Here is a 25,400-nt window from a genome sequence, read left to right as displayed (position 1 = left end):
ATGTGCAACCTAGAATAATGCAGTAATTCTAACAATATTAGACTCAAACATATATGAACTCAATATAACCATAGACTCAAACATACAATACCACTCATTCAAATACTTGTTTCTTCAATTTCAATAAGTTCATACTCATTCTCACAGATTAAATAAAATCATACAAAACACATAAAAAACAGAATATACTCTTTCACATATCCTCTAATCGATCAGCTCTGTTCCGCAAGCGACGATGTGCTTTCATTTCCAGCTCTAGGCTCGTCTTTAGTCCATGTTTCAAATTTACCACGACAAATGTTTAGGATGCCTATGTCATTGAGTTGATTAGCTAAACTAATACAACTCAGTCCTTGTTTGTCCAAAGCGTGAACATCTACCCCTTGATTCATTAAATAATTAACAACGCTGCAATTTCTTTTTCTAATAGCAACGTGAAGAGGCGTGTCTCCACTTTCGTCACGGAGTGTTAGATCTCCACCATAATATACAACTTTACTTAGCATCGTCTCTCCATCCTTCCTTTGAACCGCATCAAAAACGAAACGAGCCATATCCCCTTGGCATAAATCTCCACCATCTCTTTCCAGTGCTTTAATACACTCATTAGAAGCTGTCTTCAATGCATTCCAAAGCGGAACTATACCATCAACATCTATAACAGTTTTTTGAAAAAACTATATAATTCATAAAATTTAAAAACAAACATTAATAATAAAAAAATTGGTATAATTGGTACCTCTAAAGTTAGGATAAGCATTGTATTTTAACAAAATCTTTACCATAATAACATTTGCCTTGGCGGCTGCAAAATGCTGTTAATAAAAATCAAACATATTTAGGTTAGTTATTACTTAAAACATTTATCAATAATAAGTTTAATAAAATCAAAAACTTACCAAAGCTGTTCTACCATTAGAATCTACATGATCTGGATCACCATTTTCTCGAAGTAATTTATAAACTAAAGGCACACATCCTCTTTCGGCAGCAAAGTAGACCGGAAGAGGCAACTCCAAACGTCCGCAGTCTAACTTTTCTTCAATTTTGTTTGATGCTGCCACATTTGTTCCTCTTAAATGCTGATACAAACAAAAAATAAATAAATACATATGTTAGTAGCTCGCCAAAAACAATATAAATTATAATATAATTTATGAAACTAACCTTGATCAGATTGTTAAGTATTATTGGGCCATCATCGATATTAGCTTTAATTATGTCGAAAAATTTGGACCTGTGTATTCGCAATAATTTGGTGGACTCCGTTGTCTTAGCAGCTATGTAATGCAATCCCGAACATACCATATTGATCTCACCACAAATTTTACCGGCCCCTAAATTTTTCTCCAGATTGTCTTTAATGTCAAAAAGATCCTGAAAAATTACAATTATAATTTAGTTAGAAAATATGAATAATAAAATTGAGTTATTAATTTTCATACTTACCATCCCTCCATCAATCAAAACATACATATACGATGAATCGTAGTGATTTATCACATATTCGTTTGCTGGAAAAAATTCCATTTTCATCTTACAAACCTGATTTATGATAATAAAAAAACATATAATTAGTTAATTAGACAAAATCACCATAAAAATCTCAAAGTATTTAATATGTTCTTACCAATTGTGAGACGAGGTTGTCAGATACTCCTTCAAATAAATAGACTTCCCGGAATAGATTATTATAAAGAAAGACTGAAAGGCTGGATCTAATGGATTTTGGAAGCTGATTTTTCGTTTGTTCATCAACAGCACCATTTTTAAAGTTGTGCCATACCTGCCTCATTATCCTATCATGTAGAGATTTGGACAACTTGTTATTACGTGCCAAATCAGACGAACCCATTACAATATGTCTCTGTTATAAATAAGAAAACAGTTAGAATAAAAAATTTAATGCAGTGTACAAAAAAACAGTAATACTTACAAAGTATTCAACGTCTTGTTCATTATGAACGAAGATATTGCTTAAATTACCGAGTATATACACAGTTAAGATCATGTTAATAAGCATGTATAAACTGCCTAATAGCATTTTCCACTGGTTTATAGCATGCAAATCCCCGTATCCAACCGTTGTAATTGTTGTGATAGACAAATACACCGAAATGATGTATTTTCTAACCAAACTTTTTTCTTGAAAGTTCCTATCTATGGCTCCGATCCATGTTTTAGATGGATCCATGTAATGGGCTGCAAGACGGAAATAAATGCATGATTCTAAATGGACCGTTAGAAGTGTTACCTACAAATGAAACATAGATATATTTAAAATAATAATAAAATTGAAATAAAAGTTTATTGAATCAAATGCACTTACGAATAGCAATTTAGACAGTCGGACGTAGAAATAATTATACTTCTTGTTCTTTTCCATCCTAAAAAAAATGATTGAGATTAGTTGCTGAAATATTATAAAATAAAATTCAAAATAAAAAATACCTGTCAAAACCCGTATGAACATTATACAAACGCCATAGTCTCATTATCTTAAAGAATCCACTTGATTGAAAGAAGTTAGGATCGTGGATATGAATTTTCAGCAGCAGAGGTAACACAGATGAAACGAAATCCAGTAGTAACAGGATATAATATCCATAATAACGAGTTGATTCATATCGGTCATAACAAATAGTCTTAGCTTTCTCACGTATAGACCAAAGGACGATAACAATCGAATTTATAATAAATACGATATCACCCAATCTATCAACCAATAGAAAGAAACCTTTCGGTTTATCCATAAAACCGAGTTGAAATGTTTCAATTATTGCAGTGTACATCACTAAAATAGTTATGAACGTCTTCCAAAAGAACTTAAACCATCTGTATACATGAATTAAAAATATTAAAATATGATTATATAAAATCAAATAAGAAAGAAGAAAGAAAAATAGATAATAACCTGCTGTGGGTGTTGTTCAAAAGGTTGCTGTTATTCGAAAGAGGGAAAATGAAATTAAATCCGAAACAGCATAGGAACTTGTTTAGAAGAGTGCTAATATTCTGATTTATGACATCTTCAGTCGGATCATCGTCACCGTTATTATTTGAGTCGGTATGAATCTGGATAACAGATTCATTCTTCTCCTCTTCCTCCTCTTCCTCTATCTCATTTGTAGGATTGAATGATTCAATCTTCTCCTTCTCTATCTGATCATTTGTAGGAATGATTGATTTACTCTTCTCCGTAAACATCTTTTCATCATCATCGTTGTTATCCTCCATCTCCGACGTGATCATCTCCTCATCGTCTTCATTCACATTCGTGCCCTTCTTCTTCATTTCATCTTCCGTATGAAGTATCGTCCTCAGCTTTTCATCCTCCATAGTAGTAACATGGGTCTGTTCTTCCTCTATTTTATCTTCGATAGAAACGTTCCGCTCCATTTGATTGCTAAATGCTATGAGCTAAATGATATGAGATAGCTTGATTGAAGGATGAAAATGGCTAATAAAGAGTAAGGATGAAAAAATGGAATATGGCCGATGGAAGAAGAAAGACTGGGAACGATGGAAGAAGAAAGACTGTGGGAACAGTATTTGAAATTTCTGTTGATGTGGTACAGTGAAATTTATTTAATTATTTTTTATTAACAAAAACATATCTGTGTAATTTTATGATTTTTAGTAGTTATTTTGATTTGAATTTTGTTTTCTAATTATTACTCAATTTTTAATATATATTTCTTTTTAATTATCAAACAAATTAATAAAATATTTTTATTTGAATAAACCTAATTATTTACTTATAAAATCTTAATTAATAATTATTTTACTTTATTTTTATTAAATTTAAATTTTAAATAAAAAATATATTATATTAAGAATAAATTATAAAGCTTAGATATAAACTGTTTAAGATTTTTTAATCTAAACTTGTATATATCTGTATATTAAGTGTTATTGATGTTTAATTATTTAATTATTAAATTTATCTACTAAAATATTAATATATTATATTATTTTTATAAAATTTAAATTTTAAATATAAAAATAAATAAAATAAAATAAAATAATTAAAATTTTAATGTATTATTATTAACTACTTAATTAATTAAGTAATTCAAATTTTAACCATAAATCATTGATTCATATTTTATGGTGAATATATTATAATAAAAAAATATTATTTTCTAATTTATTTTGCCATGATTTGTATATAAACGTATAAGAAAAAAAAATACATATATGCACATATATATTTATAATAATACTCTCTTCATGATTAGTTATATAAATAAATAAAATCGACTTAAAAAATAAAATAATAAATAAAACATACATGGTTATGAATACTATTTTATATGATTTGTGATATAGACAAATAAAATCGACTTAAAAAATAAAATAATAAATAAAACATATACATGGTTATGAATACTATTTTATATGATTTGTGATATAAACAAATAACACTACTTGAAAAAGAATAATACAAAAATGACAACAATATTTTGAATAGTATTTCAAGATATATGATAAAAATAAATATGTACTCAAAAATGTGAAAGTAGAAAAAAAATCTAAGATTAGTTTAATTTAGTTTTTTTACTTCAGATTTATATATTTTTATCATTTTTTAAATTTATTAACTAAAATATTGAAATATTTAGTTTAATTTTTATAAAATTTAAATTTCAAATAAAAAATATTATAATACTTTAAACAATTAAAAATTCAATATCATAGTTTTTTTTTTTAATTTGCTTTTTAAATTTAATAAAAAGATGAAATCCACATAACCAATATCAAACAGGCCCTATAGAAAAAATCAGAATATTTAGAACAATGATAGTATTTTTAAGTTTAAAAAATGAATCAAATCGTCTCATTTAATGCTCACAGTCTATTTTTATGTATATTCAGATTGTTTTTTTTTTCTCTCTTTATGCACTACCTCTCTCCATCTCTCTATTTTTTTAAATATTAAATATATATGTAATTAATTTATATTTCTTAATATGAAACATTGACTTGGAACTATTCAAAATTTGAATGGAAAAGGGTTTCATAATTTCCGTGTATTTATCCATCCCAACTATTAATATAAGTATTTACTTGCCGATAATGAGAAATGTTATTAAAGGGTACATACATACTATCTACTAAGTTAATTTTTCAAAAAATTCTCCATGAGGAAGTAATGGCATAACCTTAAAAAACGGTGTTTAGAAGATTGAAAGATTATCTTTTGGTATCAATTTGAACACATTTATCACGTTAATTTGTCTTCCAATTCCAAAACACATTTTGGCTCGTCAGAGCTCTATAAAGGCTGTCTGCATCGTCCCCGATTTGTCCTCTTTGCTGCATGCTGCTGTCCAGTTGAAGAGCCTCGTGATCCTCGCGGCTTAAGGGTCATCTGGCTTTTTGTCTGGGGCAATTTGATCCTGCAAATCAAAAGCCTTGTTTTCTTTCTGAAAGAGGGTTCTGCAGATTAGGAAAGGAGGTCGTCAGAAGAGAGATAAGCAAATGTTGATGAAGATGAGGAAAGGGGTCCTGGGTGCTTTGCTTGTTTGATTTCTTGATTTTGGGGTCTGGTGCCTTGTTGCGTTTGGGCGCCGTTTGGTTAAGGGGTTTAGATCATTTTCCCATTTTTTTCCTTTAATATGCAAAAGATTAAATTTAATTATAATATTTTTATTTTATTAAAACAAAGTTTAATTTTGAGACCAAGAATTATTTTATAATTCTAAGGTATTTGATTTTGATTTAGAATTAATAAATTTTATAATTATCCATACTAATATTTTATTTTTGATTAAATGAATACTATCTACGTCATGTTAAATTTTGAAAGCAAAAAAATAATTTTGCAATTCTTAGGTTTTGATTTTAATTTAGAATCAATATATTTTTTGAAGTATTGAGTTAATGCTCAATATTATATACATAAATAAGTAATTAAGACATTAATAGTTTGATCTCTAATATCTAAATAATAATCAGTATTCAGATTTGTTTTTTAAAGCCCATTTTATTCTAATTATATAATATTTTATTGCTTATATAATTTATAAATTTTTGTTTTTAGAATCACATTTAAAACTATATATATATTTTTATGGAGATGTTTTTCTCAAGAATCGAAAGAAGAAATATATTATTGATGTCGATTTTGTGTAAAAACAATATTTTGAAGTTGTTAAGGCAATAATTATCTTAACAATAACATTTTTGTAAACATATATAAAATATTGATTAAAATTAATTTTATATTTTTTATTATAGTTTTTAATTACAAATCTTGTTTTTAATTTGTTTAATGTGTCATTATCATTTTTTATTATTATCTTAATATCGAAGACAAATTAATTTTTAACGACAAGAACACAAATCTTAATTTTCTTAAAAAATAAAATGTTAAGTGTAAATCTAATATAATTACCGATCAATCTTGATTTTCTTGAAAAGAAAGATTAATATAAATATAGTATAATCAACCTGTATAAAACGAAGATTAAAGAAATCATTTATTTTTTATTTTTGAAATCATTACAAATATATATATATATATATATATATATATATATATATATATATATATATATATATATTTATTTCTTCAATAACTTTTTATTTTCTTCTAAATTTATTCTTTTTAATCAATTTTTTTATTATTATTATGCACTATCTCTCTATTTTTAATGTAGTTTGTAGTACATAAAATATAATTAATGTAAAAAATATATATATTAATTTGGTTATATAATTAGACAAATAAAACTTTTCAAACATATTTTTGTTTGACTCACGAATTAATTTTGGGTTATTATATATATATATATATATATATTATTTGATTTTTATTTAATTTAATTAACATTTTTTTCATATGTTTAAATTTAATAAAATATATATTATAGTATTTTAATTAATATATTTAATAATTTAAATAATAGTAATTTAAAAACCAAGATCAATTACCTCATTATCGTTTTTGATATGAATGAAACTTTTGTTTTTTTAAGATAAGTTAAATGTTAATAAAATTTAAAAATTTATCTAAACAAATTAATCAAACATAATTTAGATTTATAAAACAATTTTCTCTCCAACTCCTTTGAATTTAAAATTTTCATTTCATTTCTTTATCTCTTATAATTCTTTTTTTCTTTTTAAAATTATTGTTTTAACTAATATATAGATAAATAGTATAGTCATAATAATTATTATTTTAAATTCAAATAATCCCCTCCAACCTAACCTATGGCTAATTTGATTAATCCCTCTAATTTTAGGGTAGATGCTCATTAATGTGATACTATTTATTTTATTCGAATTTATAAGTTCAATGTGTTTGATAAGCTTTGTTTCAACTTATCGTTCTCATTTACTTAATATTATTGAGTTTATTCACTCATAAATGTTTTGAATCCGATAGACGACAAGTTCCGTACATAGTTAAATGATTAAGTGTGTTTGCAGGCTATGTGTTTAACCCACTGTCCCATTTTTATTCACTGTTCTATCATAGCGGTAACAAGAGATGGATATCATCCGTTTCTTTAAGGTTATGGGTTTGAACCCGTCATGCAGAAAATTCTACGCCTAATTAAATGGTTAAGTTTGTTTGCGGACTATATGTTTAACCCGCGGGAATTAGTCGCACTCCAAAGGAGTTGCGAAACCAAATGTTCTAAAAACAATATTTTTATTTAAAACAAAAATTTATAAGATAATATGTTAGTTTGGAGTTAGTTTAATATTGTGTTATTTAGGATTGTTCTAAATAATTTTGTTGATATAGATTATTCAAAGTTTTGAGTAATTTAGATTAAAAAAAACACAAAGGCGTTTTTGGATTAGAGTTATTTGAAAATTTAAAAGGAGAAAAAAAAAACAATGATGATTGATTATTTTGAGGTGGTGATTATATTTTTGGTAAAAAAGACTTAAACCATCTCCAACCGAAAAACCCATTTTCAAACTCATTTTGGTATAAATGTCACATCAAACCGTAATTTTTCTTCAACCGAAAAAACTCATTTTCAAACCCAAAAGAATATTCTTATAATATTATTCTTTACATCAATTTTTATAACTTTTTAATATCCCATATTTTATAATGTTATTAATTACACCATAATATTTTAATATCACCCCATTATTTTAAATTTGATTATAAATTAATTATAAAAATTCATTAAAAATTCAAAAATTACAATACACAAACTAAAAGATATACATCTGAGATTGAAATAATTTTTTTGGTACAAATAAAAAGGAGATAATGTTTCAAATGCTGAAATTGGTGTATTCCTCTAATAAATGATCAATCAATGCGTTTCGAAGTGCAATGTGATCCTCTTTATTTCTAATTTTTTATACCGAGATATGAATTCTTCAAATTGAGTATTTTCATCTACTACCATTTCAACCTTCGGTGGTAGTGTTTTCAACTCAATCTCAATTGGTACACTTAGATCACGTTCATCCTCCACAATCATGTTATGCAAAAATGCACGTAGTTATTATATCATGAAGCACTTATTTTTCCCAATAACGCACGGGTCCTTCTATAATGCCAAAACGTGCTTGAAGAACTCCGAATGCACGTTCAACATATTTTCTAAAAACTTCTTATTTCAATACGATTTTTTTTCTCACCACGTAGCTTATGAATTGTTTGCACAATGATAGACCATTTTGGATATATGTTATCAGCTAAATAATAACCTATGTTATATTCTTTTCCTTGAATTACATAATGAGCCAGATGAGCGATATCTTGGGTTAGATCCGATTAAATATGAGATTTTGGAAAAAAGAGCTCAACAAGTCCAATCGAATGCATTTCAAACTGATACATTTGGTCAATATTTCAATAATATTGGAAGAAGCGATGATAATTTGTCGGTTAAATATTGATTGTTTGTTTCATAATTTGTAGTGTATTATTATTTGTTTGTATTTGTGTATTATTTTAGTTTTTGTATTTTGTATATTATTGTAATGTATTTTGTATTATTGTAATTTTTATAATTATATTTTGTATTTTATAATTTTTATAATGTCTTGAACTGTCACGTTTCGGGACTCAAAATGTTCCGAAATTAATATTTTAATTTATTTTATTTTTGAAATAAAGGACCATAATGTCCCTCACATGTCCCGAAAGTTAAAAGACCAAAATAGATGTTTGAAATAAATGATATCAAAAGTTAAATATCAAAATTGAAATTTTAATAAACTTGAAAGGTCTGTTACAAATTTTGATTCAATTATGTCGTTAAACAGTATGAAAGCATATATGGGTTTTTGGAAAAAGAAAATGAATGATTGCATTTTGCATTTCTCTTTACCAATCTGTTGGAGAATAAAATGAGTATGTGATTGATTTTGTTGATCGATTGGAGTTATTAAATAATAATAATAATAATAATTTGTTAATTATAAATTGTTCTATAAATGTTCGATCAAGAAGTGGACGGTCATATTTGAATTATAAGAGAAATAGGCAAGAGAAAATAGTAAAACTCTTCAATATGTCTAAAAGTGGGAAAGAATAACTTTGAGGAAACTGATTGAATATATAGTATGATATTTTTATGAATAAAGTAATTATTAAAAAAATAAATAAATATTTATAATTAATAAATCAAAATATTAGTATTTTTCAAAAATATAAATAAAATAATAACTTTAAAAAGTCAACTATATTTCAAATCAGAATTATCTTTATTAATAATATGAGATAAAGATTTAGAGAAATAAGACAATTTTTTTTAATATTAAACAAATTATATATCTAACTTATCAATTGTTTCGTTCCAATATTAGTTTGGGTTATCCAACAGCCATATTAATGATCCGAGAAAGAAGAGCCTTGTCCCAAGCACACGTTACTACTGCGCTCTTGCTTGCTCCGTTACTGGTGCATGTTTTAACTGCTTTTAGCATTATGGTTTCAATTACTTGAGAACCTTCTTAGTCAGGAAAAAGGTCGAATCCTTAAGCGTGATGCAGCATAATGTTTCAAACAATATCTTGGAGTACAATTTACAGATCAGATTTTAAGGAATTTGGTAGTTATGCCTTGCTCCATGAGGTACTTCAATCTTTGGTGATCGGTTCTAATAATGAAGGTCCGACTATTCGTTTTGGGGAATCAATGCTCCGCTCTAAGGGTGCAGAAGAGTAAGGCAGAAGTGTTCTAAAAAAAAAAGCAGAAGACTTTTATCTTTTTATGACTCATATTCATTTAGAAGTATGGATACCTTAACAAAAAAAAAATAATTACTAAATAAATTTAATTTGTGTCGAACTCAAAATTATATATTTAGTTATTATTATTGTATCACATACCTCATTTTTTCTTTTTTCTTTTGATTGGGTTTAAAACGATATATTTTTAATTTAACTTATGGATATATTTAATAATGATTTTGCACAAGTTTTTATTTGCCTATTTACCCATATCATATTTGCTAATTTTAGTTGATCAACTTTCATTTATCAATTCTAATTTGGAGGATAATATATCTAATGAATGACGAGGGTACTAAGGATTGGACAATATAAGGTTTCTTAAGGTGGACAAGTTTATTTAAGTTAACTTTTTTTTTTTCAAAGATGTATATGAATTGATGTCATCAAGAAGAATATAGATTTTTAGTCACCAATAAACTTCTCTTAATGCAGTAATTTGCTACATAATAAAATAATTAACCTAGTTTTTCAAACAATAAATCCATAATCTTTAAATTAAAACAACAAATACACATTAATTTCTACCATTCTAATAAACTCAGGAAACTATTTTTTTTTTCAAAATGTATAATATCAACTGTATTTAACTTTATACCACAATAATATCACACTAATTATAAATAAAGTTTTTATTTTTTGTTTTGTTTTTTAGATATGATAAAAATGTAGCTAAATGAATAAAACATATAATTTTGTAATTATTATTTTTAGTTATTATTGACTATTATTACACATGTTAAACAATTCAATTATTTTATAAGATATTTTCTATACAATATTGTCACATTTTAATAGTTTTTTTTTATTTAATAGAAAAAATTATCGATTAAGTTAGTGTTCTTGTTTAAGTATTTTAAAGTTAGTTTATAAGCAAGCCCTATTTTAAAAACAGACATAATGTACATAATTCACTATCAACAATGTATTATTCATGAAAATCAAATAAACGAATAAGACTTCATTTTATTGTAAGTAAATTTTATGAGTATTAATTATTGGATCTTGTATCCACCACTAGCTAACACATAAAAGAAAATCACCATCCATAATTTCCTATATATATCAGAGCCCTTTATATATATATTTATATATATAATATATATCTTTACTATATATATCTAAAAAATTATCTATAATAATATTAATTCAAGATATAAACAATTTGTTTTATTGTTATAAATGCACCTATCTTCTTAATTTTTATATTTATTTTATATAAATATATATAAATAATTTTATTTTGTTATAAATAAACCTAATTTCATAATTTTATATAAATACATTTTATCTTTTATTATACATTTTTTCTCTCATCATATATATATATATATATATATATATATATATATATATATATATAATATTTTCTTTATGAATATAATTTTTTTATGTTAATATAAAAATTAACTAATTGGTAATAAATATTAAATACAAAATATATATACATACACAAAATAATAAAATTATTTCAACAATCATATATGTGGTTTAGCCGTTGAAGTATTCAAATTTCATGCTTAAGACTAGGGCTCGAATCCCAAAACATGTAAAATTTTCAAGTATGTATTCCTTATAAGAATCTGAAAGTGTGAGGTCGGAATTAAGGGTTGATTTGACGAGTATTTAAAAATATGAGGTTACGAGATGGAGGTCGGGTGGTGGGTGGTTTGTCGAGTACGAGGTCAGAATTAGTTGTTGGTTTGAAGTTCATTTGATATTAATGCTTATAAGGAAATAATTAAATAGATTTAATATTAATGTAATTATAAAAATATAATTTTTAAATAATATTAAAATATAATTACACTAAAATATTATTCAATATATGCAATATCTATCTTAGATAAGATTAAATTTTTTTTAATTTAATATATTTTTTTAGGTATTAAAGGTATATTACCGCTACCACATACCGAAATTAAGGTAAAGTAAAAGTATAAATTTTTTTAAAAAAATATATATATTTATAATTAATAAATCAAAATATTAGTATTTTTCAAAAATATAATAAAATAATAACTTAAAAAAGTGACCTATATTTCAAGTCAGAATTATATTTATTAATAATATAAGATAAAGATGTAGAGAAATAACACAATTATTTTTTTTAATATTAAACAAATTATATATCTAATTTATCAATTGTTTCTTTTCATTCTTAATTTCAGTTATCCAACAACCATATTAATGATCCGAGAAAGAAGAATGGTCTGTCCCGCTTTTCCGTTCCTAGCACACGTTATTACCGCGCTCTTGCATGAACTGCTTGCTCCGCTGTTCGCGCATGCCTTCCCTGTTTTAGCGGAAAAAAGCATAAGACTCTCTTTCTATGGTTCACATTCATAATTTAGAAGTGGATACCTTTACACGAAATAATTACAAAATAATTACTGAATAAATTTAATTTGTATCAACTCTAAAATATATATTTAGTTATTATTATTGTATCACATACCTCATTTTTTAATTTGAATGGTTTAAAAAGATATATTTTTAATTTACCTTAGGGATATATTTAATAATGATTTTGCAAAAGTTTTTATTTGCCTATTTACCCATATCATATTTGCTATTTTTAGTTGATCAACTTTCAATTTTCAATTCTAATTTGAAAATATCTAATGATGATGAGGGTACTAAGTATTGGATAATATATCTAATGATGATGAGGGTACTAAGTATTGGACATATACAGTCTCCTAAAGGTGGACAAGTTTATTTAAGTTAACTTTTGTTTCATAGTAAACTTTTTTTTTCAAAGATGTATATGAAGTGATGTCATCAAGAAGAATATAGATTTTTAGTCACCAATAAACTTTTCTTAATGCAGTAGTTTGCTACATAATAAAATAATTAACCTAGTTTTTCAATCAATAAATCCATAATTTTTAAATTAAAACAACAAATACACATTAATTTCTACCATTCTAATAAACTCAGGAAACTATTTTTTTTTTTCAAAATGTATAATATCAACTGTATTTAACTTTATACCACAATAATATCATACTAATTATAAATAAAGTTTTTATTTTTTGTTTTGTTTTTTAGATATGATAAAAATGTAGCTAAATGAATAAAACATATAATTTTGTAATTATTATTTTTAGTTATTATTAACTATTATTACACATGTTAAACAATTCAATTATTTTATAAGATATTTTCATAGTTTTTTTATTTAATAGAAAAAATTATTGATTAAGTTAGTGTTCTTATTTAACTATTTTAAAGTTAGTTTATAAGCAAGCCCTATTTTAAAAACAGACACAATGTACATAATTCACTATCAACAATGTATTATTCATGAAAATCAAATAAACGAATAAGACTTCATTTTATTGTAAGTAAATTTTATGAGTATTAATTATTGGATCTTGTATCCCCCACTAGCTAACACATAAAAGAAAATCACCATCCATAATTTCCTCAATGCACTTGAATTCAATTTTATCGTCTCTACTTAAAATCTTAGAAGGATAAACCCCATATATTCTCTTTGCAATCTCAAATAGCTTCTCAAATCTATCTGGAATTAATATGCACACACCTTCCTCGCCTCTTATTTCAGGGAATCTAATGACGACCTTATCTGGAAATTTATCACGATCCCTATCATACCTATATTGATTACTTTGTCGAATAAATCTTTTCCTCCAACAATTATTTGTGTCTTGTACTTTATCATCAACTACTGCCCGAATTAATGGTTGTGTAGTAGCCATTATATCATTGTTGTTATTTGATTCATTCTGGTCAAGCCGTCGTCTCAAACCTTGATTAGAATTGTTCTTTGTTTCCATTGAAATGCCCTTGATGATCGGATCATTCTGCCCTTTTAAATGCTGTCAAAAGCCAAAAAATCATACAAATAATAATAATAAGACCAAATTAGATTTGAATTAATCAAGTCGGTACCAAATAAAATTAGATAAAATAACCTTGAAGAGATTGTTCATGATTATTGTATTTTCACCAACATTGTCCTGAATTGTATTAAGAAATTTCGTTCGATTCATTCGAAGTAGTTGACTCGATTGTTTCGTCCTAACAGTGAAGAGTTCTGGCTTGTTGTATAAAATGCTAATCTCACCACATATATCGCCAATTATAACCTCGCCAACAACCTCTTCCACCCCATTTTTAGATAGGACAAGTTCCTAAGGATATTACAACTCATTTAAAATTTAGAAATAAAAAAAAATTAGAGGTTAATTATCATAGTTACCAATGCTCCATTAATTAATATATAAAAATCTAAGGAAACTTGGTTTTGCAATATCACGTCTTCTTTTGGAGGAAAATATTTCACTTCCATCTCCGAGACCTTCAAGTTTAGTTAAGAAAAAATGTGTTAGGTATTATTGAATGAAAGCCATAAGAAAATCTCAGATTTTTAATATGTACTTACCAATTGGAAGAGTAAATCATTGGAAACCCCACCAAACAAGTACACCTTATCTAGAAGAGTACTAAAAAGAAATTTAGAAATGCTTGATCTAATGTCCTTCGAAATGGAATCAAGTGTTTCTTTTTTTTGTAGTCCCCCCGAACTAATGAGTAGCTTTCGATATTGTATATGTTTTGCCAAGTGATTTTCAAGAGCAGCAATTGATTTGGATTCCATTGCATCTCTCTGGTAGTAACAATAATAACAGTAAGAATTTAAGTTTCAAATCAAACTTTTAAATGTTTTAAAAAAACAAAATAGGCATGCATTACCTTCAAAATTGCATCGTTTATAATATCTCTAGACTTTCGTGTGATATGAACAACCACATTTCCTATAATATATGTTATCAACCCAATGTTAAATAACATATAAAATATTGTGAAAATTATCTCTATTGTGTTCTCATCGTGCAAATTGTTGTTGTATCCTACGGTAGTAAGCATCGCGGTTGACCAATAAATTGACGCAACGTATTCAATCCAAATCTTGTGGGGATCCTTATAATGTGTAGTTATACGGTAATAGAAACATCCGACACAATGAACATAAAACAATGTGGCCTAAATGTAAGGCACAAACACAAGTGTATGCAAGATGCAATCATTATCTAACCATATTCAATTTTGTGAAAAAAAACTTAATATAATAATACTTACCAAAATAAGTTTTGCATACCAAAACAAAAAAGAATTGAGAGTTGTATCCCTTTTTAATCTGCAAAATTAACATGGTTATTCAAGTTTAAGCATATAAAATATTATAATATACACATCAAATTTCAAACAATAATGTACCTAGAAAATAATGCACAAACTCTACGAAGACGAGATAATCGAAATAGGCTGAACATGCCGTAAGTCCAAATAGATGGAAGTGGTATCTTCATTACTTGCTCTGAAGGGGTTAGAGAGAGAATATCAAATATCAACCAAAAACTTACATAATTATCTTCAATCTCTGTTTTGTCCACACAGGCCACACCAAAGGTGAGAATAATGTCGATGGCAAAAAATGAATTAATAAAATTGTCTATGATTGAGAATGGTAACTCTGGTTTATTTAGGAAGCCAAATTCAAAAGGTGAAACCCAAGCAACATAGGGCAGTAAAATCAACAAAGTTATCTCCCATAACCTATAAAATTAAATTGAATCAAATTAGAATATATATATATATATATATATATATATATATATATATATATATATTTTTTTTTTTTTTTTGTCATGTGTAACCAGGTTAAATTTAAAATAACTATAATTTTTTACAAGAAAAAAATCCATTAAACTAGCTTAATCATGAAAAACAAATAGAGTTGTTCCTAACCAATTATATATGTTAGAATTACCTTTAATAAACCCTTATATATGACTCATACATGAACCTAGCTATCTAGATTTGTTAATAATAAAATATAATAAAAGTAAAAAACAAAAACAAATAAGATATAGAACCTGTAATAACTAGGATGAATTAATATGCCATTTTCATTGCGCTCGACACCAAAGCATGCGAGAATCACAGGAGATACCAAATGTTGGTTGCAATCCTCTTTAGACATAATCAAAACCCTAAAGAAAGAAGAAAAAAAATCTTAAAATTATAATTTTCCCCTTTCTCTTTGTTCCTATTCCCTCTCCTAAGTAGGCAATAAAAAGAATAGTGAATTTGGACTTTTAAAGCTAATCACAAAAATATTATAACTGTATTTTAGGAATCAGTTTAAGCTTTAATTATTTAAATTAGGTTAAAAATCTATATATTTAAGGATTTAATTGTATTTATTATATAAAAAAGATATATAGTTTTCTATTTCTAACACGTGTTCTGATTGTTATCTTAATAATAACCATGTAATTTTGAGAATGAAAACATTTTAAATATACAAATAAATCTTATTTTAATGAGGTAAACTGAGTGAATATATAATATAATATTTTTTTTATTAAAACAATAATTAATATTAATAATTAATAAATCAAAATATTAATATTTTATTTTTCAAAAATATAAATAAAATATAAAATTGAAAAAGTCACCAAATTTGTATATAATATAATATTTTTTTTATTAAAATAATTATTAATATTAATAATTAATAAATCAAAATATTAATATTTTATTTTTCAAAAATATAAATAAAATATAAAATTGAAAAAGTCACCAAATTTCCAGTAACATTATTTATATTATATAGTTAACAATTGAAAAAGTCACGCAAATTAATAATATATATGCGCCTTTTTTTGTTGTTGATCTAATATAAATTGTTTTCCTAAAAATTAATAAAAAATGTTCACTCTCTCAAGAAAAAACTTTCATTTTCTTTCGCTCTCTACCTTCTTTTACCTCTAATCTCCTCTAACTTTCATGTTTTAATCTGCAAGAGTTCTACTATAGTCTGTTTAGTATTTTTATCTGTAATAATTACAGAATATATATATATATATATATATATATATAATAGGATTTAGATGACATTTATTAGATATAACGTATAAATAAAAAAATTACCTATTGGGCATTGGGTATTGAAATATTGAGATATTAATTCTAAAATTATGTTAAATACATTTCTCTTACCAGTTTAAATAACTCAAGTTTAAAATTATGATAGTAAAACATTGACAAAGAACACTCATAAAGATAAAAGAAAAATTCTTGAATTTCTGGAATAAGAAATTATAATTTATGGAAATAAATTAAGGTGAATAGATATATATAGCTAGAAATTAAACCCTAAAATTATTTATCAATTTTTTATCCAACTACCCCTAATTCATCCATTCAATGGTTAACCTTGATTGTCTTTTTATTATATTGACATTTCTTCCTTGTTAAGAGATTGTAAATTATATCCTATAACAAATATTTTGTAGTTAAGATAATAATTAAACATTTGTTAATTGATTGAGACTATTAATGGTAAAAATTAACAAACTCATTATTATTTGAATTAAATTTCACCTTAATTTAAATTAAATTTAGTTTGAATTTAATTTAAATTAAATTTCACCACTAATTCACATTTAAATTTGATATAAATTTCAATTGAATTAAATTTCAATTTAATTAATGGCATTAGTTTAATTTTAATAGTTATTTATTATGACAAAGATATAAATACATTACTTTATATTCATTTAACAATTTCTCTTTACCTAAAACATTTCCTTAACAGAACCATGAAAACAACTTGAACTTTATATATCGGGTTAGTCTATGATAGAAACACTTATACATGTTTATGGGACTCTTAATCTGCAAATGTTTCACTCTCTTCAATCTTGTTATTTATTATGATGCTAGTGTATGATACATTAATTTCAATATATTGCAAGTTCCAATACTTCAACAGGATTTGCTCAAATCCCCCTCCTTTACCTAGATCAAACCGAACATGTTTTGTTCACTTTTTTATATTATCTGTGTGAGACCATCTTCAATCCACAAACTCATTCTCAAACCCAAAATACAATAAACATCACATAACTCAAAAATTCATTTCCAAATTCAAAATAATATTATTTTCTTACATTAACTTTTTAACCTTATTAATATTATCTATATATTTATATAGATTTACATAATTAATCTTAATATTTTTTTATTCGTTTAATAAAATTAAGATAAAATTAATTATATATCAATTAACGGATAATTATTGTACTCTTTACGGTGTAACAGATAATTGTTTTTTATGTTTATTAGTACCATTTAAAATTATAAATTTATAATTTATAAAATTTAAGTTATAAAATATAATGAAAATATAAAATATAAAATAAATTAGATAAAATTTGAATTATAATATTATAGTTTTTATTTTTAAATTAAAAAAAAAAGTTAAACGTTTTATAGATATATAATGTTATATATATAAATATAAATTAATTAATGGTAATTTTAAAAAATAGTCAAAATGGAAATGAATAGTACCAACGCAAAGCCATTTGGGAAAAGAAACATTTAAACGCATTTTGCGATTACGAATTTCGTCCGTTTGAAAGTAGGAAGGGGCACGCATAATTAATTTTTTTTAACAATTCAATTAATTTGTTAATGTTACTTTTCAATAAGTTAAATATTATTTAAGATTGTTTAAAACTAATATTTTGTATGACCATTATTTAATAATACTCTTTAAAATTGAAAAATATTATTAAGTATGAAAAATGTGATTAAATTGAATAAAAAAATTTACAAGTAAAAAATTGAAGAAAAATATTTTGTGATAATTTTTAAATCAAACTATATATAGAATTTTTATTTATTTATTTTTTTGATAAAGGGTCACTTCCTAATTAGATTGGTTTTGTTTTCTAACAAAATGATTTTATCTTTTATTTTTTAATTTATTTATTTTACACAACTCTAGAAAAACAGTTTTTATTTTTGCCACAATGTTGAATTATTCAAATTTATAATATTAATATAGCTTTACAGTTTTATTTAAAAAAAAAAATCTTTTTTATATATATGATAAAATGTAGCTAAATTAGTAAAAACATAATTTTTAATAATTTTTTATTTGTTTTAACTATTACATTTGTTAAACAATTAATTATTTTATAAATTATTTTTTATATATCTATTGTCAATTTTTTTAATAATTTTTTTTTAGTTTAATAAAAAAATTTGTTTAACATTATTTATTTAGTATTTTAAATTTAATTTAATATAAAGATGCACTACTTTAAAAACCAAAACAATGTACACAATCGACTAAACACAAGTACGCCCATGCACAAAATAGTGTGGCATATATAATGGTCAACATTCATCAATGTATTATTTATGAAAATCAAATAAACCAACCATGATTATTCATGAAAATCAAATAAATTTTATATTAATAATTACTATTTTATAGGATATTATAAATTTTGTGAGTATCATTTTTTTTTAGTTTGTCCACCTCTATCTAACAAAAACATGACAGAACCATCAATAACTTTCTCAAAGTACCTTTTCCTTAGAATCTTATAAAGATAAATATATTTTTGCAATCTCATATAGCTTCTCAAAACATTTGGAATTAATATACCTGAGTATTTCTCGCCTCTTATTTCTGGAAATATAATGTCGACGATTCTATCTAAAAACCTATCACGATCCCTATGATCATACTTAAATTGATTCCTTTGTTTAATGAATGTTTCCTCCAATAATTATCTATGCCTTGTACATTATCATTACATATTGCCCAATTGGATGGTTGTGCGGTGGAGGTGATATTATGATTGTTATTTGATTTGCTTGGGTCAAACTGTTGTCTCAAAACTTGATGCAACTCGTTCTTTGTTTCCATAAATAACCTTGATTTCTCGGATCATTCAGCTCTTTTAAATGTTTTCAAAACTAGAAACTCATAGTAACAAATTATATTTGAATTTTCACATCAAACCAAATCAAATTATAAAAAATCACCTTAAATAAATTGTGCATAATTATTATATTGTCACAAACATTGGCCTGAATTGTATTGAGAAACTTACTTTTAAGTATTTGACTCAATTGTTTAGTCCCAACACTAAGAAGAGTTATGAATTTTTATAAAATGATAATCTCACCCCCAATAATCTCCAATTATAACCTCACTAATAACCTCTTCAACCTCATTTTTAAAGATGGTTATTGGTCAATAAATTTTAGTTGAGTATTAATAATCTCCTCGGGAACATAGTAAGAAACTTGATTGACCAATAAATTGACTGAATATAATCCAAATCATTTTGTGATCCATATATAATGTGTATCTTAACAATAATAGAACCCTGCAACAAAATGAATAGAAAACAATGTGACCAGATGTAAATCACAAATACAAGTGCACGAGACAAGAAACAATCATTAGCTAACCACATTTAATTTTGTGAAAAAAAATTAATTTTATAATAAACTTACAAAAGCAAGCTTTGTACACCAAAACAACAAATAATTTCTATATTTTTCTATTCTACAAAATTAACAAAGTTATTCACATTTAAGTATATAAAATATTATAATATACACATCATATATATATATATATATATAATAATAATTATAATAATAATTAAAATCAATAAGGAGGTATTTCTCTTTCCTATATCATAATCTTTATTTCTTAATTAAATTTTATTTTACTATATATATATATATTCGCTAGGTCGAACCAATGCAATTAGGCCCCACTTTTTAGTGGCCCTAAATTTTTAATATATTAATATATTCCTTTTATATTATTCATTATATATAATAAAGTATCTATTTTAGAGTATAATATTATTTTTGTTATTTTTATCTAATATTTTAATTTTTTCTGTCTATAATATATATAATAATATATTTTTTTCTTCAAATATATTATTTATTTATTTCTCTATATTTTATAAATAATATAATAATATTTTTTTTCTCTCCATATTATATTTAATATAATAATATATTATTTTTTTTTCTATTGTAATTTGTAAATAATTTTATTATTTTTTTATAGTATTTTTTTATCCTTAATATTAAACTTATTTTCTATTCATCTCTATTATTGGAGCTTTTCTCTAAAGATATTTGTTTATATTGAAGCACCTTTCTATTTCTAATATTTTAATATTTTTATTATAAATTCAACCTGAAAAATTTTGAGGTTATATTTTAATGTTATAATATTTTAATTATAAATCCAAACATAACCTGAAAATTATTTTTGAGTTTACATTTTAATGTTTTTAAATTTATTTTTTTATTTGTTCTTATTCTTATGTTTATCTTCATAATCTCTTCTCATTTTAAAATATCTATCATATTTTTTTTCTTATAGAAATATCATACACAATATATCACAAATATTATTAGAGAAGACTTCAAAATCACCAAAAACATATCAATACGTATCACCATAAATATTTTTTTTCTTTTTTGAAATCAATGATCTAGTTATATAATTAAATATTTAATATGTTTTTAATAAAATGTACCGCTATTATATTTATTTTAATTTTGCGAGTACAAAATTTATATTTGCATTAGGCCTCCCAACTTTTGGGATATTTATATATATATATATATATATATATATATATATATATATATATATATATATATATATATATATATATATATATATATATATATATTTATATATATAATATATATTTCTTTACTATATATATCTAAAAAATTATTTATATTAATATTAATTCAAGATATAAACAATTTGTTTTGTTGTTATAAATGCACTTATTTTCATAATTTTTATATTTATTTTATATAAATATATATAATAATTTTTTTTTTGGTTATAAATAAACCTAATTTCATAATTTTATAAAACTAATTATAAATCCAAACATAACCTGAAAATTATTTTTGAGTTTACATTTAAATTTATTTTTTTATTTGTTCTTATTCATATGTTTATCTTTATAATCTCTTCTCATTTTAAAATATCTATCATATTTTTTTTTAATTATAGAAACATCATACACAATATATAATAAATATTATTAGAGAAGGCTTCAAAATCACCAAAAACATATCAATACGTATCACCATAAGTATTTTTTTTTCTTTTTTGAAATCAATGATCTAGTTATATATTTAAATATTTAATATGTTTTTGATAAAATGTACACTATTATATTTATTTTAATTTTGCGGGTACAAAATTTATATTTGCATTAGTCCTCCCAACTGTTGGGCCATGTATATGTATATATTTATATATATAATATATATTTCTTTACTATATATATCTAAAAAATTATCTATATTAATATTAATTCAAGATATAAACAATTTGTTTTGTTGTTATAAATGCACATATCTTTCATAATTTTTATATTTATTTTATATAAATATATATAAATAATTTTTTTTTGTTATAAATAAACCTAATTTCATAATTTTATAAAACTAATATCATATAAACTTCAAACCAACAACTAATTCTGACCTCGTACTCGACAAATCACCCACCACCGGACCTCCATCTCGTAACCTCATATTTTCAATGAAACAAAATTTATAACAGATTCAATTATTATTTGATATTATTATTTTCAAATGTTAAACTAATAATAGATTTGTAATTATTGTTTTTTAGTTATTATTGACTATTATTACACATGTTAAACAATTCAATTATTTTATAAGATATTTTCTATACAATATTGTCACATTTTAATAGTTTTTTTTATTTAATAGAAAAAATTATCGATTAAGTTAGTGTTCTTATTTAACTATTTTAAAGTTAGTTTATAAGCAAGCACTATTTTAAAAACAGACACAATGTACATAATCCACTATCAACAATGTATTATTCATGAAAATCAAATAAACGGATAAGAAAATCATAAAAGAAACAATGTTTTAAATAAATGAAAATCATTTTATTGTAAGTAAAATTTATGAGTATCAATTATTGGATCTTGTATCCACCACTAGCTAACACATAAAAGAAAATCACCATCCATAATTTCCTCAATGCACTTGAATTTAATTTTATCGTCTCTACTTAAAATCTTAGAAGGATAAACCCCATATATTCTCTTTGCAATCTCAAATAGCTTCTCAAATCTATCTGGAATTAATATGCACACACCTTCCTCGCCTCTTATTTCAGGGAATCTAATGACGACCTTATCTGGAAACCTATCACGATCCCTATCATACCTATATTGATTACTTTGTCGAATAAATCTTTTCCTCCAACAATTATTTGTGTCTTGTACTTTATCATCAACTACTGCCCGAATTGATGGTTGTGTAGTAGCCATTATATCATTGTTGTTATTTGATTCATTCTGGTCAAGCCGTCGTCTCAAACCTTGATTAGAATTGTTCTTTGTTTCCATTGAAATGCCCTTGATGATCGGATCATTCTGCCCTTTTAAATGCTGTCAAAAGCCAAAAAATCATACAAATAATAATAATAAGACCAAATTAGATTTGAATTAATCAATCGGTACCAAATAAAATTAGATAAAATAACCTTGAAGAGATTGTTCATGATTATTGTATTTTCACCAACATTGTCCTGAATTGTATTAAGAAATTTCGTTCGATTTATTCGAAGTAGTTGACTCGATTGTTTCGTCCTAACAGTGAAGAGTTCTGGCTTGTTGTATAAAATGCTAATCTCACCACATATATTGCCAATTATAACCTCGCCAACAACCTCTTCCACCCCATTTTTAGATAGGACAAGTTCCTAAGGATATTACAACTCATTTAAAATTTAGAAATAAAAAAAATTAGAGGTTAATTATCATAGTTACCAATGCTCCATTAATTAATATATAAAAATCTAAGGAAACTTGGTTTTGCAATATCACGTCTTCTTTTGGAGGAAAATATTTCACTTCCATCTCCGAGACCTTCAAGTTTAGTTAAGAAAAAATGTGTTAGGTATTATTGAATGAAAGCCATAAGAAAATCTCAGATTTTTAATATGTACTTACCAGTTGGAAGAGTAAATCATTGGAAACCCCACCAAACAAGTACACCTTATCTAGAAGAGTACTAAAAAGAAATTTAGAAATGCTTGATCTAATGTCCTTCGAAATGGAATCAAGTGTTTCTTTTTTTTGTAGTCCCCCCGAACTAATGAGTAGCTTTCGATATTGTATATGTTTTGCCAAGTGATTTTCAAGAGCAGCAATTGATTTGGATTCCATTGCATCTCTCTGGTAGTAACAATAATAACAGTAAGAATTTAAGTTTCAAATCAAACTTTTAAATGTTTTAAAAAAACAAAATAGGCATTACCTTCAAAATTGATTCGTTTATAATATCTCTAGACTTTCGTGTGATATGAACAGCCATATTTCCTATAATATATGTTATCAACCCAATGTTAAATAACATATAAAATATTGTGAAAATTATCTCTTTTGTCTTCTCATCGTGCAAATTGTTGTTGTATCCTACGGTAGTAAGCATCGCGGTTGACCAATAAATTGACGCAACGTATTCAATCCAAATCTTGTGGGGATCCTTATAATGTGTAGTTATACGGTAATAGAAACATCCGACACAATGAACATAAAACAATGTGGCCTAAATGTAAGGCACAAACACAAGTGTATGCAAGATGCAATCATTATCTAACCATATTCAATTTTGTGAAAAAAAACTTAATATAATAATACTTACCAAAATAAGTTTTGCATACCAAAACAAAAAATAGTTGGGAGTTGTAATACTTTCTAATCTGCAAAATTAACACGTTTATTCAAGTTTAAGCATATAAACTATTATAATATACACATCAAATTTCAAACAATAATGTACCTAGAAAATATTACACAAACTCTACGAACACGAGATAGTCGAAATAGACTGAAAATGCCGTAAGTCCAAATAGATGGAAGTGGTATCTTCATTACTTGCTCTGAAGGGATTACAGAAAGAATATCAAATATCAACCAAAAACTTATATAATTATCTGCAATCTCGCTTTTGTTATCGATAATTTTTTCCTGATAGGCCAAACTGAAGATGATAATAATGTCCATGGCAAAAAATATATTAATCAAATTGTCTATGACTGAGAATGGTAACTCTGGTTTATTTAGGAAGCCAAATTCAAAAGGTGAAACCCAAGCAACGTAGGGCAGTAAAATCAACAAAATTATCTCCCACACCCTACAAAATTAAATTGAATCAAATTAGAATATTTACATTTTAGTCATGTGTAACCAGGTTAAATTAAAATTAACTATATTTTTTTACAAGAAAAA

The 25,400-nt window shown here is 24.6% G+C and overlaps 3 protein-coding genes across 3 annotated transcripts; all 3 read right to left on the bottom strand.

Annotated features, from left to right (window-relative positions):
- Nucleotides 1–212: 212 nt before the first annotated feature.
- Nucleotides 213–3,339, bottom strand: LOC124929850 (potassium channel AKT1-like). The gene is made up of 9 exons (XM_047470236.1): nucleotides 2,915–3,339; nucleotides 2,703–2,835; nucleotides 1,937–2,254; nucleotides 1,631–1,867; nucleotides 1,450–1,545; nucleotides 1,168–1,377; nucleotides 900–1,082; nucleotides 740–815; nucleotides 213–655 (listed from the first exon to the last, which is right to left on the bottom strand). The coding sequence occupies exons 1-9, from the start codon at nucleotides 3,337–3,339 to the stop codon at nucleotides 213–215; spliced, it is 2,121 nt and encodes a 706-aa protein (XP_047326192.1).
- Nucleotides 3,340–12,392: 9,053 nt separating this feature from the next.
- On the bottom strand, nucleotides 12,393–15,563 carry LOC124929849 (potassium channel AKT1-like). The gene is made up of 8 exons (XM_047470235.1): nucleotides 15,472–15,563; nucleotides 15,334–15,391; nucleotides 14,971–15,237; nucleotides 14,636–14,863; nucleotides 14,453–14,551; nucleotides 14,166–14,384; nucleotides 13,640–14,069; nucleotides 12,393–12,517 (listed from the first exon to the last, which is right to left on the bottom strand). Exons 1-8 carry the CDS (start codon nucleotides 15,561–15,563, stop codon nucleotides 12,393–12,395), a joined length of 1,518 nt encoding a protein of 505 aa, XP_047326191.1.
- Nucleotides 15,564–23,099: 7,536 nt separating this feature from the next.
- LOC124929848 (potassium channel AKT1-like) lies at nucleotides 23,100–25,175 on the bottom strand. Its single transcript, XM_047470234.1, has 7 exons — nucleotides 24,952–25,175; nucleotides 24,814–24,871; nucleotides 24,451–24,717; nucleotides 24,120–24,347; nucleotides 23,937–24,035; nucleotides 23,651–23,869; nucleotides 23,100–23,555 (listed from the first exon to the last, which is right to left on the bottom strand). Exons 1-7 carry the CDS (start codon nucleotides 25,173–25,175, stop codon nucleotides 23,100–23,102), a joined length of 1,551 nt encoding a protein of 516 aa, XP_047326190.1.
- Nucleotides 25,176–25,400: the final 225 nt, after the last annotated feature.

This window comes from Impatiens glandulifera, chromosome 3 (genome assembly GCF_907164915.1).
Source record: "Impatiens glandulifera chromosome 3, dImpGla2.1, whole genome shotgun sequence".
NCBI classification, from domain to species: domain Eukaryota; kingdom Viridiplantae; phylum Streptophyta; class Magnoliopsida; order Ericales; family Balsaminaceae; genus Impatiens; species Impatiens glandulifera.
This window is presented reverse-complemented; position numbering and strand designations above follow the sequence as displayed.